Genomic DNA, 17,634 nt, shown 5'->3' with positions numbered 1-17,634 from the left:
GTGTGACCTGGGTTAGATCAGTCCTCCTGGAGGCAGGCAGGGCTATGGAATGGGGGAGCAGGCAGACTAATCTGCCACAAGTGCAGGTGGAGGTGTAGACGGGAAGAATGGGACAGATCCCACATCTGCTGGACTCTGTGGGGGTCCCAGCTGGCAGGGGTATTGTGGCAGGGGTCTCACCTGTGTCCCTAGTTAGGGCAGACCTCCTGGGAGACAGGCAGGGCTCTAGGCTTGGGGAGTGGGCCTCAGATCTGCCATGGGTACAGGAGGCGGTACAATAGATTAATTTATCTTTCATTGATTACTAAATTGGATGTTTGCTACTTAACATAGTTACTTATATTTCTGAATTATTTTTAATAAAACATACTCATCAAAACTAAGTTTAATGAGTACATTTAGACATTTTATTTGTCTTACCACAACTGCATAACATTTGAATAAATCAGTTTTGTTCCAATCATACTATATATCCGGTTTCTAAAACTGGTAGAATGTACCTCGATTCTTGATTCTCTGATGTGCACTTTTGATTTTTTTTTTTGTCTCAGGAAGAGAACTATAATATATATGATACTTCCTGGGCCTCTGAGATTATCTTCACATATACAACAATTATTGCGGAAGTCTGTCTGTATGCAGCTACCTCTGACCTGAGGAAAACGGCTTTGATTGGGTTCTGTACCTGTAAAAGTCCGCAGCAAGATATTTTCCTCACAGACAAGTCTGAAGAGCTGCCGGAATTGGATGGAGCAAGCATTGTAACTCTCCTGAAGTATTTCTCCTCCAGAATCTCTGATAATTGTAAGCAATGTACCTTTCATTTCAGTGAATAATATTTTCTAAGCATTCCTGCCTTCTATGTATAATAACAAGTCTTTACAAAATGCTTACATCTAAATATGAATAATAGCTTTCAGTTAAGTAAGACTTCCTAGGGAAAGTATTTTATAAAATGGACTTTTTAATATCAGTAATTGTAAGATGGCCGATATCTAAAATAAGCTCGGAAGGTTTCTGGTTCCAATCATGTAACTTGCAAACTTAAGATGACAGAGGCAATGGTGGGATGTGTTTCCTCTTCTCTTCTGTTCTTTCCTAAGGAGTTTTCTTCCCCATTCCTCTAAGTACCTGCCTTTTCTCTCCTCCTGTCTTGCTCTTTTTTCTATCAAGAAATTTCTCTTCAGTTACTCTATCACCACCACCACCACCACCACCACCATCATCATCATCATCATCATCATCATCATCATCATCATCATCATCATCATCTTTGTTATATTTTGCTACTAAGCGTCTTCCTGCCTCAGCCATCCAATACTGGGGTTTGGCTCGGGCTCACACACTCAGCTTTCACTCACTGTACCTCACTCCTGACTCTGTTCCTGCCTCGAAAGCTAAATCTAAAGACCATCTTACTACCGTGACTCTTGAGACTAACGGCATCACTAATATTACTTTTAAAAGTGGGACCCTGATTTGAGAAGATCTCTTTTGAGGCTAATTGAACTTCACAGATAGAACCGAAGCCACTGGAAGTCGTTACTGGTGTAGTCTGCTGGACTGGATTACCTGTTAGTCTCAAGAATTGAGCCATCTGACACATGCTGTTCAGTCGCCAGGCAATCACACCCCAAGGATTGTCTTTTCCCCCTGCAGCAGTGCTCTCAGCAGACCTATGGAACGCCTTCTAGGCAGGCAGTCGTGGGTTGTATAATAAAGCTAGTGAATTAGTCAGAGTTCCTTCACAGTTTCTGCAGCATGTTCTTCCTTGCCTTGAGTTCCTGACCCAACTTTTCTTCCTCCAGGACAATGCCCTGGAAGTGTATGAAATAAACTCTAATTTTAATTTCACAGATAACTGATGACTTTCATGTTTGCCTTAGTCACCATTCTATTGTTATAAAAAAAAGCATTGAACTGGGGGCTGGCTCACAGTTTCAGGAGCTTAGTCCATTGTCGTCATCCTAGGGGGCATGGCAGCAATGGTCCCTGAAGAAGCAGAGAGTTCTACATCCAGATCTGCAGGCAGCAGGAAGGAAGAGAGGCACTGGGACCGGCCTGGTCGTTTGAAACCTCAAAGCCCACCCCAGTGACATCGTTCCTAATCCTTGTGATCCTGTCAAACAGTTCTACTCCCTGGTGACTAAGCATTCAAATATGGGAGCCTATGGGGCCGTTTTAATTAAAACCAAAACAATGTTATTTTATCTTATTCACATACTCTATATGTGTGTGTATATAATTTAATAATTACAAAGCCTTTTTTTTTTGAAGGTTGGAATTCAGTTCTTTATAAAGTCCCTTGTAAAAACAAAACAGAATAAAAACAAACCTTAAAGGGTAGGGCAAATTTTTAAAAAGAAAAGGAAAAAGACAGAGTGATTCATTGCTTCTCCTCAGACTTCTCTTCAGCCTCATTTCTGGCCTCCCTCACTGAAAGGGCTTCCAGCTTCTCGGCTACCTTTTCAGCGGTGTTATCATTTTTGCCTGGTCCTTTCTTTTTCTCTCTCTTCAATTTCTTTCCTGCATTCTTTTATTTGGTGAGCTGCTCAGGCTTGGGGCACTCATCAGCAAAGTCAGCAAAGTCGGCTTGGGTATTCCAGACCCAGGCTCCGTCACTGCCAGCATTCGGCTTCAGCTCCATCATTAGTGTGATATAGCGGTTGGCGCATATCTTCAAGGTTTTTGTCCCTCGCCCCCAAACCCCCCATGAGAAGGCAGATGGTCCCTTTCTCCTTGGGCTTCAGAAACCTGAAATCTCCAGTGCCTCGCTCCTTCCGTTCTGGAAGGTCATTCTCCGAAGCAAACCGGAACAGCTTTGCACGCATCTTAAAAAGTTCCTATTCATCTCCCTCCAGCGTTTTAATTTCTTGCTCAGGAAGAGACACTATTGGCTCGAACCGGGGGTCGTGGTTGGACCCATCTGCATTCTCTGTGGAAGTATTATGGTCCTCGCGACTGCCATGGGGGCGCAGTGACGAGCTCAGGTGTTGCTGGCTCGGCGGTCTCTGGGCGGCCACAAAGCCTTTTTATGTTGATAACTTCTGTTTTCATTTAAAACACATCATTGTTTAGATACTGATTATTCTTATTATATTCATCAAATACCACCTTTCCGTTTTTTTCTAGCTTTATAATATTCTAGTTTTCTTAGTTTGTGGTGTCATTTTTATTTCCTTCCAGTTTTTTTTTTTTTTTTGGTTTTTCAAGACAGGGTTTCTCTGTTTAGCCCTGGCTGTCCTGGAACTCAATTTGTAGACCAGGCTGGCCTCGAACTCAGAAATCCACCTGCCTCTGCCTCCTGAGCGCTGGGATTAAAGGAGTGCGCCACCATGCCCGGCTTCCTTCCAGTTTTCTTGCTTTTAAAGAAGTACCACTCAGTGGCCCAAGCACAGAGCTCCAGCGAGAATGTTACATTTTACTCAATTTTTACATATTTAACTAGAGTCAGTACATCTGGGCCTTAGTCTCCGTGCAGTGACCTAAACTTGACCTGCCTGTGTGTGTGGCTTATGGCTAATATTTTATGAAAAGTCTGTCCCAGAAAATAACTGTTTTGCTATTGTATTATTGTGGTTATCTGTGAGGCAAACATTACTAAACAGCATGGCCTTGACTCTCTATTTCACTCATATTAAGAATATTTTGGAGCTGGCAGACATTTTGTTTCAAAGCAGTATACTTCCCTACACATGCTCACATACATGTACAAGCATGTATACTGAATTACACGCATAACGTGCCACAAAGATGTTTATATGCTGTCCATGGTGACATTTTTATACATGTAGCACTCAACCAGGGGAGAAAAGAATTGTCAATAAATTGAATTTGTGTAATTAATTATCCATTTGACATTTAAAAATTTAACCATCACACATCATAACTCAATGTAATAAATTCAAAATTCCCCATGGAATAGTTCATTCAATAACTAGAAGAAAATATACAGTATCTTCATGTCTGATAAGGAAAGACTCCATAAAACATAAAAAAAATGAAGGCTGGAAAATGTGTACATATTTTAGAGTAGAGAGGATAATAAAAGAAAGTCATTAGCAGTTTTAGCACTCATAGTTTTTTTTTTAAAGCTTGATGGCTATTACTGGACCAAGAGCAAATGCTAACTTGTGTGCCATCCCTTTTTCTCATCTCACCCTCTTTTTAAGATGAAGCTGTGCGTTATAGTCTGACCTGTAAGTCAGGTTTTGGAGCATTAAACATCTTCCCCATCCTTGTAAACCTCTCTGAGGAAGTACAGCATCCAGTGACGGGTTGGCTACCCTCCGGGTTGCAGCAGGTGCTCTGTGTTTTCTTACACGAGAGCTTCAGTGTGGGTCTCGTAGTCCTGGAACAACTTCACAGGCCAGGAAAACATCCTTGGCCTGGGACCCCAGAGCCGCCAGGCAGCTCAGGAGGAACCATTATGGCGTTCTCTCTCTTTCTCCACTCATTGCAGGCTCGAGCTGGCAGAGAGTTCTGAAGACGGCAGGAGAGGCAGAAGGGAGTGTTTTCGGTTCAGAGTGGGCGACAGTAAGTGGGAGTAGTAATGGAAGAAAAGACTCCCCAGCCATTTGTGGTTCCATCTCCAAGGCTAAATTAACAGCTAAATTCTGTGGCCCCGTGTGACTGTGTTGTGCTCAGCAAACATAGGGCAGGCTTTCCCGTCTCTATCAGCACTGCTTCGGTGAGATGTAGTCTGTGAAGTTTGCAGACAATGGTTATAGTCTTAAAGTCGAAACTGTCCCTCTAAATTTATTTTAAGATTTTCATGAAATCCAAACTAACTAGGCAAAGGGTTATTTTTAGAGTTCAAAAATATTGCTACTTTCCCCAGGAAGTTCGTTGTCTTTCTTAGCCATCTCTGTTCACCTTTAAACAAAAGCATCCCTGTTCTTTTGCTCTCATTCTACCTGGTGTGGTTACTAGAGGGCAGTGGATCTCAACCTGGGGTCATGACCCCTTTGGGGGTGAAATGACCTTTTCACAGGGGTCACCTAAGACCGTTGAAAAACTCAGATATTTACATTATGACTCGTAAAATACACGTTCCGAAGCAAAATTACAGTTCCGAAGGAGCAAGGAAAGTAATTTTACAGTTGGGGTCACATCATGAGGAACTGTATTAAAGGGTCACAGAATTAGGAAGGGTGAGAGCCACTGCTATAGGGTGAAACAACAAATTGAAAATCTCATGTACTTTACTTACACAAAGATTTCATCAACCTAACGAATTAACATTTTGTAGCACAATTGAAAGTATTTCATTTAGTTCAATTATCTGGAGTCCAACACAGAGGGGAAAGAGCAATGACGTAAAAATAATACATTGTTTCTAAAGTACTTAAATACAGTCTAACCTGTCGCTCCTTAGTATATCAGCAAAGAAAGGAGAAAGGTTTAAACTTTCTGTCCAAATTAATTAAGGAGTTGATATGTGTGCATTAGTTAAAAAGTTACTCATTATGTGCTTGGAAGGTCTATGTTACATATGTCAGAATTAAGGTCACCAGTGTGTTTGGGAATGGTTTATTCTTGTATTTTATCTGGCCTAGAAGTTTCATCTTCTCTCTATACCTTCTGTCTATCAGAGTCTTCTGGTTGCTGCGTGGTGGTGGTACTGACACACAAGTTTAATTCTAGCACTCAGGAAGCAGAGAGGCAGAGAGGCAGAGAGGCAAAGAGTCAAAGAGGCAGAGACAAAGGCAGGGGCATTTCTGTGAGTTCAAGACAAACCTGGTCTACAGAGTGAATTCTAGGACAGCCAGGGCTATGCAGTGAAATCTGAATCCAAAAAACCCCAAACAAACAAACAAACAAACAACAAACAAAAAAACACAACAAAAATGCCAAGAGAAACTTGGTAATGTTCAGGTAGAGAAATTCCCAATTTCATAGTCTTTTTCAGTGCAAACATACATACATAATGCCACATCACCACATTTCGGACATCTGTCCTTTACTGTACATTGTATTCTTTATAAATTATTGAATATTTTAGGAATGCTGTTCTCAAACAGATCTCAGGACTTGTGAGTCTGTGACTCCATCACCTCTTGCACCTACCACCTTGCACTGTCATTCAGAGTTTAACTATTTGTCCTTGCTGTTCCTTTCCTTTTTTAAAATTGACAGATGAAATGGTTCCATGACATTTCCATCCATAAATGTCACCATAGCTCCATGATACTCATTGCACACCTCACTTTGTCCTCTCCCCTGACCACCATCCTCCTCTTCCCTTCAAATCACCCTCATTTCTCCTTCATGTATATAACATTTGTATATATAATATATATGTACACACATGAAAATATATAAATATGTATTACATATCTAAACATATGTGAAGAATATAAACATGTATAAAATGAATAAGCATATATATAAAATATAAATAAAATATAAAAATAGTAACGAATTAGAAAAAATACAGTATTTCAAGCATTTAGAGAGCTAAAGTAGATTCTAACATGTAACTTCATAACAATATATCAGAAAAGAATAGAGAGGAGGTTCAGATTTCCTGTCCAAATTTTACATATATATGTATATATACATATATACATACATATGTACATATATGTACATGCATAAATATATGCATTTCCTTTACATGTCTATAATGCATGTATGACATAGATGACCACTTCAGGAATTTGCACGTCATCCTTGTCCAGAGATAGGACAACCATCTGTGCATAGTTTTGATGTCTCCAGAGCCAGTACCATTTCTATTACCTAACATGGGTATAACTGTAGTATTTCCCCTCTGACTGGCTTGATTCACTTGCCACCATATCATCAAGATTCACATATGCTGGTGTCCACAACAGGTCTCACGAGCACAGGCGCACTAATATGCTTTCAGATCTTAACTTTAGTTCCTTTGGATGAATCCTCCAAAGCAGCAGAGCTGGGCCAGGCAGCGGTTTGCCTTGAAGTTTTCGAAGACCTTGCTTACAGCTTTCCATAGTGCCTGCACCATATCACCTCGACAAAGCCATAAAAGAACCGCAGGTTCTCCCTAGCCTCAATCACATCCGTAGCCTTCCCGCGTCTTTCTTTGGCTATTTGTATGTCTCCTTTAAAGAACTGACTCTTCAAGCCCTTTGGTCCTTTCGGTGGGAGCAAGGTGATCACTGTTTTATTTGCCTAGAAGGTCTGGGGAAATTTATATCCTGATTTTGTTTGTTCGCCTCTTTGAGATAAGGTCTCATCATGTAGCCACACCTTGCCTGGAGCTCACTAGGGAGTTTTAAAGTCTTGATCCTCCCCCTACATCCCCCTGGGTGAGTGCTGGGATTGTAGGCATATATCACCCGCTAGGCTGCCCTGTGGATTTTCATCTTGGTGGCTGAGAGAGAAGCGAATATGACTATGTGACAACCTGACTATGGAGATTCACTGCTTTCTCACAAAGGACACATATCCCCAGTAGAGAAAACTTGATGTTCTTTAAAAAATATAACCAGACATCTGCCTATCTAAAATCAGTATCTCAGCATCTCTCTTCACAGTATGCTCTCTTTAATTTTTGAAACTGCAATGTATTTCTCTCTTCCCTCCCTTCCCTCGAAGTCCTCCTACATAGTTGCTAGGCTGCAGTCACTTTTAAGTTCTATTCCTTATTAGTGTGCACACGTATGGTGTGGGGGTCCACATGTCACACCATCAATGTGAGGGTCAGAGGACAATATCGTGGGTGTCTCAGGTCCTCAGACGCATGCAGAGGACCTCTCTGGGCCACCTTGCCAGTCCTTTTGTGGTTTATAACGTCCTTGTGTACTTTGGAGACTAACAATAGCATAAGATGGTTTGCAGGCGTGTTTTCCCATTATTTTCTTTAACAATGTCTTAAACAAGCTTGGTTTTGTTGCCGGTATCTTTGCTTATCTCTTTCAGGTTTGTCGCTTCACGGTCACAGGTACAGAGCGACGGCTATCATCTCTCATAACTATAAAGTGAACTTGTTATTTTGCTTATTTTTAAATGCCCTGTCTGTTGCTTTTAATTGAGAACAGCCAGACATCAATTTAAATTATTATCACCACATGGCAGTTTGTCCTTCATTGCTTTAATGTGAAAATGTGAGATGACTTACCTCATAGAACTGTGCTTATCATCCCAGGGATCAATTTTTTTTTTTTTTTAATTTTGTTTTCTGCTCACAGTTTGTGTGATCTTTTAAATGCATTATTAAATTTAGTTTGCTAGTTGTTACAGTTTGAATATGGTCCCCGCAGGGCTGTGATGGAATGGCTGGTCCCAGGTAGTGGACACATTTTGGGAGGTGGGGCTCAGCTGGAGGAAATGCGGTGCTGGGGGCCCTTGAAGATTGCCTGGGTCGTAGTCACCCACCTGCTCTGTTCCTGGGAGCCACAGGAAGGAAACCTCCTCTGCCACAGGCTCCCATCACCACAGACGGAGCTTCTGAAACCACGAACCAGAATGGAGTAACTGATCCCTCCCGTTAAGTTGTTCGGCTCAGACACTTGGTACGGTAAATGAAAACCTGTCTCACACACTAGCGTGTTTTGTTGAATTTTACATCCTAGTTTATCAGGATATTGATAAATAATTTATCTTTTGTGGTATCATATTTTGTCTCATAAAATGAGTTCGAAAGTGCTCCGTCATCCTGTAGTTTTTCCATTTAGAAAAGTTTGGGAAACGATGCCGTTGCCTTTAATTTTCACTGTAGTATTTTAATCCCCCCACCCAACTTCCCCTCTCCCTCCAATCCTTTCCATGTTCTCTTTCCTGCATCCCTTTCCTTAATTCCTCTCAAGTTCATGACCTCCTTTTTATGGCTAGTGTTACACATGCACGTATGCGCCAGCACGCATGCGCACGTGGGCACACAAGGCACACTTGCGCATACATGCATGCACACATGCACACACCCTCTACATAAGTAATCCCTGCTGAGTCCATTTAGTGTTGCTCATATATACATGAAATTACGGGGCTCACTCCTGGGGAAGGCCAGTGCTTCCTCTCTCAGTATCCCTTAGTTGCTTATTGTCCTTTGTCTAGAAGTATAGCCCTCCCCCTCCACATTAGCCCGTCTGGTGGTGGTGTCGTGCTCTGGCCTTGATTAGGCAGCCATACTGTTATGGTTACAGTTCGTGGGCACAGCTCCCTGTCATTTCTAGGAGACAGTCTCACAGACTTCTGGTCCGCTGGTTCTCACAATCTTCCTGCCTCATCTCCTGTGATGTTCCCGAGCCTGCGCAGGAATTGTGTTGCAGATGTAGGAGTTGGGGTTGTTCATCCCCATAGTCAACCATCCTGGGTATTTTGACCTCTTCTCTGAGTACATGATAGAATTTATTACCGAAATCATCTGGCTTTGGCCTTGTACTAGGTATGAAAGTTTTGGCTACTGGTTTAACAGTTTTAACTACTTACAGGTGTATCTACATTCTCTTTATTTATAACTAGTTCTTTGATAGATTACATATTTCCAGAAACATGTATTCATATTGGGCTGTGTAACTACAGTACCTTACAGTTTTTAATAGCAGCTTCACTGTCCTTTCTGTGTTTTACATAGGTTATGCTATCACTATAATTTTATCTGTTTCTTGTTATTGGTGTAGTTAAATTAGAATTGGTTTAGTTTTGTCCATTATTAAAAAAAAACTCTTAGCTTTAAAAAAATTTCTATTCCCTTATTTCTACTTAAATTATTTGCTGCTTTCTGCTAGATTTGGGTTTAGTTTGTCTCTTTCTGTTTCTTTGGTTGTAAAAACATTTGAGAATATATATCACAATAAATGTCCCTTTCTGTAGGGCTGTGGCATCGTTCTGAAGTTCAGCATGTTTTTTTTTTTTTTTTTTTTTCTTTTTGGTCTTAGGATAGCATCCAGTCTCTCTTTTGATTCCTCATATAACCTAGTTGTTCTCTAAGATTGCACTTAATTTACACATCCAGTCCATGTCTGTTGGGCCTATTTAGTCTCCACTGTTGCTTAAGCCTGTTCATTCTTGTTGCTGTCTGATTTTGAACTGCTCCTTCTAATAACAAAAGCAATGGAAGCTGAACAGGAAGCTGGGAGATTGCTCTTGCAGAGAACACAAGTTCAGTTCCCAGCACCCAGGTTAGATATTCAGATCTGCCTGTGACTCCATCTCTAGGGGTCCTCTAGCTTCTGTGGGTACCCATATTCACATTAATATCCCACCCCCACCCCACCCCCACACATATACATAGTTTTTAAAAATAAAAAGGAATCTTTATTTTATATACATTTTCTGTTTTTATTTTATTTAAATTACTTTTTGAGAATTTTAGATATGGGTACTGTATTTGTATAATATTGATTCTTCCCATCTTTTCAATTCCTTCCATAGCCCCTTTTCCCTCTCAAACTCATGATTTTACCTTCTTTATTTATTGTTACATATATACATGTGTACATACGCACACACACACAACCTACACGGAGTTCATTTAGTGTTTTTCACATGTACATATGGTTAATGCTGACCATGTGGGACTTGATAACCTAATCCCTGGATGAAATGGTTTCTCTCTCCCAGCAGCCAATGATGGCCTATACTCTTCTTCTAGGGGTGGGGCCACCCATGCTGGCTTTTCAACTGGTGTTGTCTAGGCAACCACATCATTGAGATTCTGTGGGTGTGACTTCTCAGTCCAGTCAGCAGATGTCCCTGTCTTCTGGCTCTTATGACCTTTGCCCTCCATCCCACACTGCCATCCACAGTTTTCTCTCTCTTAAGTGTAGGGCTTTCACAGTAGTAGATTTATTCGTTGGGATAGTCACTTGATGATGGTCACTCACTCTCTGCTTTGTGATCAGTTGTGGACTTTTGTAGAAAGAAGCTTCTTTGATGAGCGGTGAGAGCTACCCTTATCTAGTGCATATAATAAAAACAAAATAATTAGAAATTACATCTCAGGAAAGCGGCAGTAGTAAGCTCTCACCTAGGGTCTGTGACCCCCTCCAGCCACTAAGAATTGGCTAGAACCATTGTATCAGGCATGAATTCCCATCTAATGAGCAGGCCTTAAGTCTAATTAATCAGCTGCTGGTTATCCCCACCTTCTCCCCCCCCCCCCCCAAGGGAGTCTTATTGCACCATCTGGGATGTCTCGATGGGCTGGTCACCATTGTGTATAGGCTTCACAGCTAGGTGGGACTATCCTTTGCTTGTCCCCTTGGGCAACTTGCATAGCACCTTAGCATACTGTGGGAGCTCGTTGTCAGGCAGGAGACTTCCAGGTCAGTTCAAGCTCAATACCTCTGAGTTATGTGATCAAGGGGTGGGGTCTCTTTTAACACTGGGGAGGCAGCCAAGGGCAACAGCAGCAGTCTGTATTGTTTTGGAAGACTCTTAGGCTCTCCTGACCAACTCCAGAGGTTATTTCTCATGCTTGGCACTGGGTATTTCTTGGGCAGTCTATCAATCTTGAGGGAAGTATTATTACACTCTGTGTCATAGCTCCACGTTAAACACACACACACACACACACACACACACATAGACACACACAGACACTGACAGGTACACACAGACACACATAGACACACTCACAGATACACAGGTACACACAGACACACACACACAGTCATACACACATAGATACACACAGACACAGACAGGTACACACAGACACACACGGACACACTCACAGATACACACACACAGACATACACACATAGATACACACAGACACAGACAGGTACACACAGACACACACACAGATACACACAGACACACACAAACACACACACAGGCACACACACATAGATACAGACATACATACACACACAGACACAGACATACATACACACACAGACACACATACCACACTATACATACTGCATATTTTTAAGGAAGTTCATAAAATGTTTCCCTATAGATTTTCCAAATATCTGTTATTTATGTCTCTCTCTTCTTCTCCTTCTGTATTAGCCACCCTCTTTCCAGATAAAACCTTCCCCTTTTTTCCACTTCCTCCTCCATACCACCTGTGCCCTGCCACCCCCTTCTCTTTAGTAGAGGCACTCTCCTAGCTTGCCTCTCATTGCTACATACAGGCCTGCTTATCTTTATTTTCAGCCTGTATCAGTTACTTCTCTATTGCGACAAAATGCCACCACCACTGTGGCAGCTTATAGAAGAGTTTATCTGGGGTTAACAGTTCCAGAGGGGTCAGAGTTCCTCACTCTCAGGGTGGGGGTGGGGGTGGGGAAGTATAGCAGCAGGCAGGCATGCCACCTGGAGCAGCAAGCTGAGAGCACACACCTTGATCTCAGACAGCAGAGAGCCAACTGGGAATGGTGTGTGGCTTTTGAAACCCCCAACCCATTCCCAGTGACAACTTCCTCCAGCAAAGCCACCAGCTCCTAAATCTACCCAAACAGCACCATGAACCGGGGATCAAGTGTTCAAATGCCCGAGAGTCTGGTGGACATTTTTCATGCAAACCACTACCCAGGCTGTGAGTATCCTTAAAAATAAAATGAGACTCTTGTAGAAAGCACATCTTGTATTCTTTCTGATTATAATGTTGCTTTCCTCAGTTGCTTCTAGTTCAGAAAATCCCATTTGTGTCCCTTATAAGGCCGTTGGATTCTGCACATTTTGTGTGGCAGAGTCTCTCATTTAAAAATTATTTTTATTATTTTAAAATCCCGAGTGGGCATGCCATGCATATAAGCACTAGAGTTACATACAGATAGATGGTTGTGAGGCTCTCTGTGGTTGCTGGGAACCAGGTTCAGGTTCTCTGGAAGAGAAGCAATTGTTTTTACCTATGGAATCCATTTCTAGCCCTCCGTTTATCACTTTTGGTGTCTAGTGTGCAGATGCAGTACTACTTTTACTAATGAATTATTTTCCAGCACTTTGAATATCACACCATACTTCCTTCTCCCCAGGAAAGTATCTGAAAACTCTGCTTCTGGTCTCTTGGTACACACTCACTACTCTCCTGGACTCACTCACTAGTCTCCTGGTACCTGCTCACTAGTCTCCTGGACTCACTCACTACTCTCCTGGACCCACTCACTAGTCTCCTGGTACCACTCACTAGTCTCTTGATACTTACTCACTAGGCTCCTGGACTCACTCACTAGTCTCCTGGACTCACTCACTAGTCTCCTGGACTCTCACTACTCTCCTGGACTCACTCACTAGTCTCCTGGTACTCACTAGTCTCCTGGTACCTGCTCACTAGTCTCCTGGTACCCACTCACTAGTCTCCTGGACTTACCTTGTATATGACAAGGAGTTGTTCTCTTGTTGTTTTCTGAATTTAAATGTTGTGTGTCATGATGTGGGCTTCTTTGTATAAACTTTTGAATCCTGTGGGTGTCCTAATTTAGATGTCCATTTCTTTTTTCTTCTCTTTCTCTCTCTTTTTAAAAAAGATTTATTCATTTTAGGTATATGAGTACACTGTAGCTGTCTTCAGACACACCAGAAGAAGGCATTGGATCCCTTTACAGATGGTTGTGAACCACCATGTGGTTGCTGGGAATTGAACTCAGGACCTCCAGAAGAGCAGTCAGTGCTCTTAACCACTGAGCCATTGCTCCAGCCCCCTAGATGTCCATTTCCATCTTCAGGCTGGGGATGCTTTGGCTGACTCCTCTGTTCCAGTTTTATCATGCTGTGCTCGGGGGGAGGGGGGAGGCTATGATGTGGATGATTCGAGCCTTCCTACTGGTGCTGGTGTGGTGCAATTCCCACTTGGTTTCTGTTTTTTCATCTCTGCTGCGCAGAAGGCTTTTTCCTAGTGTTTGCGTTTCTCTCTGGGCACACTGATGTATCTCTGTAGTGGGAGGAGGACCCAGGTGTTCCCACTGTGCCCTGGTTCCGGATGTCACTGCTTTGTTTTCAAACCATATCCCAAAGTAGCTGCTGACCAGAAAGAATTAAAATAAGACAGCTGGTGAGAGACGTACGTGAGAATGGGAGAGGAAATGCGTAGCAAAGACAGATGTAGGTGACTTGGTGTCAGAAAGTTTGAATGCCTGAAACTCAAGATGAGCATCGCTCTGTCATTGGGTTCTGAATCCTAGGAAGTGTGGACACGTAAACATATGTATGCAGGACCAAAGGGTGACACTGGGTGATTTTCCTGACCACTTGTTTAGTTTCTGAGACAATGTTTCTTTCTGAACCTGGAGTTCAGTCTGGCTGGTGAATCCCAGTGACTTTGCTGTCCTCAGTGCTGGTGTGACAGGCTGTGCTGCCACAGCCAGCTTCTTCACGTGGGCTGGGGGGACTCGAACTCAGGTCATGAAAGACCTTTTCTGTTGTTGTTTTCTGTAGCACACCTGCAAACATCACATCTTTATTATACTGCTTTACTTCCCAAGGTTGTCTTTAAAAGTCTTCTCCTTCTTATTCCTTGTTTTGCTTTGGGATATAAACACTTGTGAAAATTGCCTGCCTCCGTTGTCATAACCTGTACCTCATGGTAGTACACATTTGGCTTAGTGAAACTGGAAAGAAATCAAGGAATCACTCTAGCATTTTAAGTATATTTATAAGCATCATGGTTGGTCCGGATGAAGAACGAACAAACCACGTTTGTCCTTTTCAGCTATAGCTCCAGGAAATAATTATTTATAACGAACAGATCTCCATCATTTACAGTTGGAGAAGATCATGAAATTTAAGTAAGGCAAGTTCCACCAACTTAGTTATTCACAAACATCTTGGCACCCTACTTGGCATCTTCTTTCAGTCAACTATCACATTCTAAGGAAAGAATCTGCTAACTTTCATTCTCTGGCCACCATTCTCTGGTCCCTGCAAAAAACTGGGAGCTTATTTCTAAGAATGGTTCTCTTCAGTTTATTCTGTTGCCCACTTGCTTAATATGTGCAACAGGAATCAATTGTGGTTATATATACAAAATAACTTTAGGTACTACTTATATGTAAATGTCTTTGTCTGTCTAATATCATTTTTACAGTTGAATAATGTTCCAAGGAGCAGTTCTATGACACAACCAAAATGCAACCTTCATTCTCAAGCTCTTGTCCTTCTCTCTTGTTATCTGCACTGAAGCTTGGGAGGCCCCAGGAACATCTCAACTCTTGACAGCAGCTGCAAGCTCCGTGGTTGGGGGAAGGGTCTCAGAATTTTTTGACACCCACTGTGAATTTGGGGATCCCTGAGACAGCTCTTGTCTTAGTTTGTTAAAGGACTCACATAATTAACAAACTCACTTCTCCTTTACTATGATTTACAACTGTGAAAGGACACAATTTAAAACCAGCCAAGGGGGTAAAACCCCCCAAAACCGATGCTTAAAGCAGATTAAAAAAGCAAGCCCACCCACACCCTCCTGTCTTCTCCCAGTGGGTTGTGCAGACAGCATTTCCTACTGGTAACAGTGAGTGATAAGGTACAGAGGGTATACTCCGCTATGGGAGGTTTCCCATGATTTATTATTCATAGTTTTTACTGCGAATCTCAGACAGATGGCTTGCTGAATGGCATTCCCAGAGGTTGAACTGATGTTATGTGGCTCAGGATACCTGTGAGGAACCACATTTCCAAATCAAAGATTACCTATACCAAGTAAACAGAGTCACTCAAAATACTTCTTTCTTCCTTTGTTTCTTTCTTTCCTTCCTTCTTTCTTTCATATCTATCTATCTATCCATCTATCTATCTATCATCTATTGTGTGTGTGTCTGTGTGTGTGTGTGTGTGTGTGTGTGTGTGTGTGTGAGAGAGAGAGAGAGAGAGAGAGAGAGAGAGAGAGAGAGAGAGATGCTTGCACAAATGGAGGTTAGAGAACAACTTGGGGGAGTTGGTTCTCTCCTTTCACCGTATGAGTTCCTGGGCTCAAAAATCGCCACATCTGTGTAGGCAACAAGTACCTTTACCCATTGACCCATCTCAATGGCCCCCAAGTATGAAGGCATTTTTAAAATTAAATTATTTTGTTTATTTACATTCCAAATGTTGCCCCCTTTCCTGGTCCCCCCATCCCATAATTCTTTACCCAATCCCTCCTCCCCTTTGCCTCTGAGAAAGTGCTCCCCTACCCAACACCTTCACTCCTTCTTATCCTCACATCTCACCCCCAAGCACCTCTCTTCCCTGGGGCATCAAGTCTCTAGAAGATTAGGAGCAACCTCTCCCACTGAGGTCAGAAGAACAGAAGCTGAAGAGTCAGATGCAGACATGCTCTATTAGAATTTCCAGTTGGAATATTGGAGAACAGCTATCGGAAGAGATGACTGGCAGCTAAATATCAATGCTTGAAATAGCAAAATAAAATGGGAAAATACAAATTAGAACAGGAGAAAATTCATCTGTCTTAGTTAGGGGTTTACTGCTGCGAACAGACACCATGACCAAGGCAACTCTTACAAAGGATTGGCTGGCTTACGGGTTTGGAGATTCAGTCCGTTATCATCATGGCAGGAAGCATAGCAGCATCCAGCTAGGTAGGAGCATGGCAGCTCCAGGCAGGCAAGGTGCAGGAGGAGATGAGAGGTCTACATCTTTATTCAAAGGAAGCCAAGATCAAACTCTCTTCAAGCAGCTAGGAGGAGGGTCTCAAAGCTCACCCCAACAGTGACACACTTCCTACAACAAGGCCACACCTCCTAATAGTGCCACTCCCAGGGCCAAGCATATTCAAACCACCACAGCATCCCTGAGGAATCAGTGTGTCTGGGAGCATTTCCCTCCTAGGGAAGCAGAAATGCAACACCAGAGGGAAGGAGCCACGACAGAGAACTTGAGAGAATTTATACTACACGTTCATTAACAGAGATTTTAAAGACCAGAGAAAGGGGAAGAAGGACACAGAAGTTGTTTACTGTACTGGCAGAGGGAGGAGGCACCAGGAAGAGCCTCTCTTCTGGGCATGTCACTGAAGCAACAACAAGAACCCCTTTAACAAAAGACTATCCTCAGGAGGCAGCTAGACCCTCTGGGGATCGGAACCAGGCAAGCCCAGAATAAAAACAGACCAACAGGGCACTTCTAGATTATGGAGAAGAAACTTGGAACCAGAACCATGCAGTGAGGTTCTCCTGAGGGGAAGCCTGGTTAGAGCCAGAGTCCTCTAATCACTTGATAGACATCGGGCAGGACCTCTCAGGGAGGGATCAATGTTCTCAACACACCCTGTAAAGAACCTCTCGCTGATGGGCCCGGCCAGCATCTGTGATCTGAACTCCTGCAGGTGTGACTGGCATCCGGACATCCAGGAAGGAACACCGAGAATCTGAATGCCAAGCAGGCAAGAGATCACATTCAGCCTCTCTACCACATTCATCTCTCTCCCTGTCTCTCTTATTTAAAGCCCAGTGTCAAATTATCAGGACACTGGTCATCTTTACTCTTTCTCTTCTATTCATTTCTTTATTATTATTATTATTATTATTATTATTATTATTATTATTATTCGTCTTTCCAAGGAACATAGCATGGCCTAGTTTGGGAGCCTCCACATGTCAGGCTTCTGAAATGCTGGGATTGTTTTTAGGTTATCAAACTGTAATTTTTCTTTGCCTCCCTTTTCTCTACCATCAGTCAGAGACACATCTTCCCCCTCCCTTGTCCCAGTGTCTTCAACTTTCTTCAGTTGTGAACCTTAGCCTTTTTTTTTTTTTTATT

The 17,634-nt window shown here is 42.4% G+C and overlaps 1 protein-coding gene and 1 pseudogene across 4 annotated transcripts in view; one reads left to right on the top strand and one right to left on the bottom strand.

Moving 5' to 3' along the window:
- Tmem232 (transmembrane protein 232) overlaps positions 1-17,634 on the top strand; it is a 209,513-nt gene that overhangs the window by 65,863 nt on the left and 126,016 nt on the right. For all 4 annotated transcript variants that reach the window (XM_021217978.1, XM_021217977.2, XM_021217976.1 and 1 more), the window contains exon 9: positions 552-804. In XM_021217978.1, the coding sequence (XP_021073637.1) occupies positions 552-804 (253 nt within the window). The remainder of the gene's footprint in view (positions 1-551; positions 805-17,634) is intronic.
- LOC110335964 lies at positions 2,375-4,236 on the bottom strand (annotated as a pseudogene).

This window comes from Mus pahari, chromosome 18 (genome assembly GCF_900095145.1).
Source record: "Mus pahari chromosome 18, PAHARI_EIJ_v1.1, whole genome shotgun sequence".
NCBI lineage: Eukaryota > Metazoa > Chordata > Mammalia > Rodentia > Muridae > Mus > Mus pahari.
Note: the sequence above shows the minus strand (reverse complement) of the source record. Positions and strands in the feature narration are given on the sequence as shown.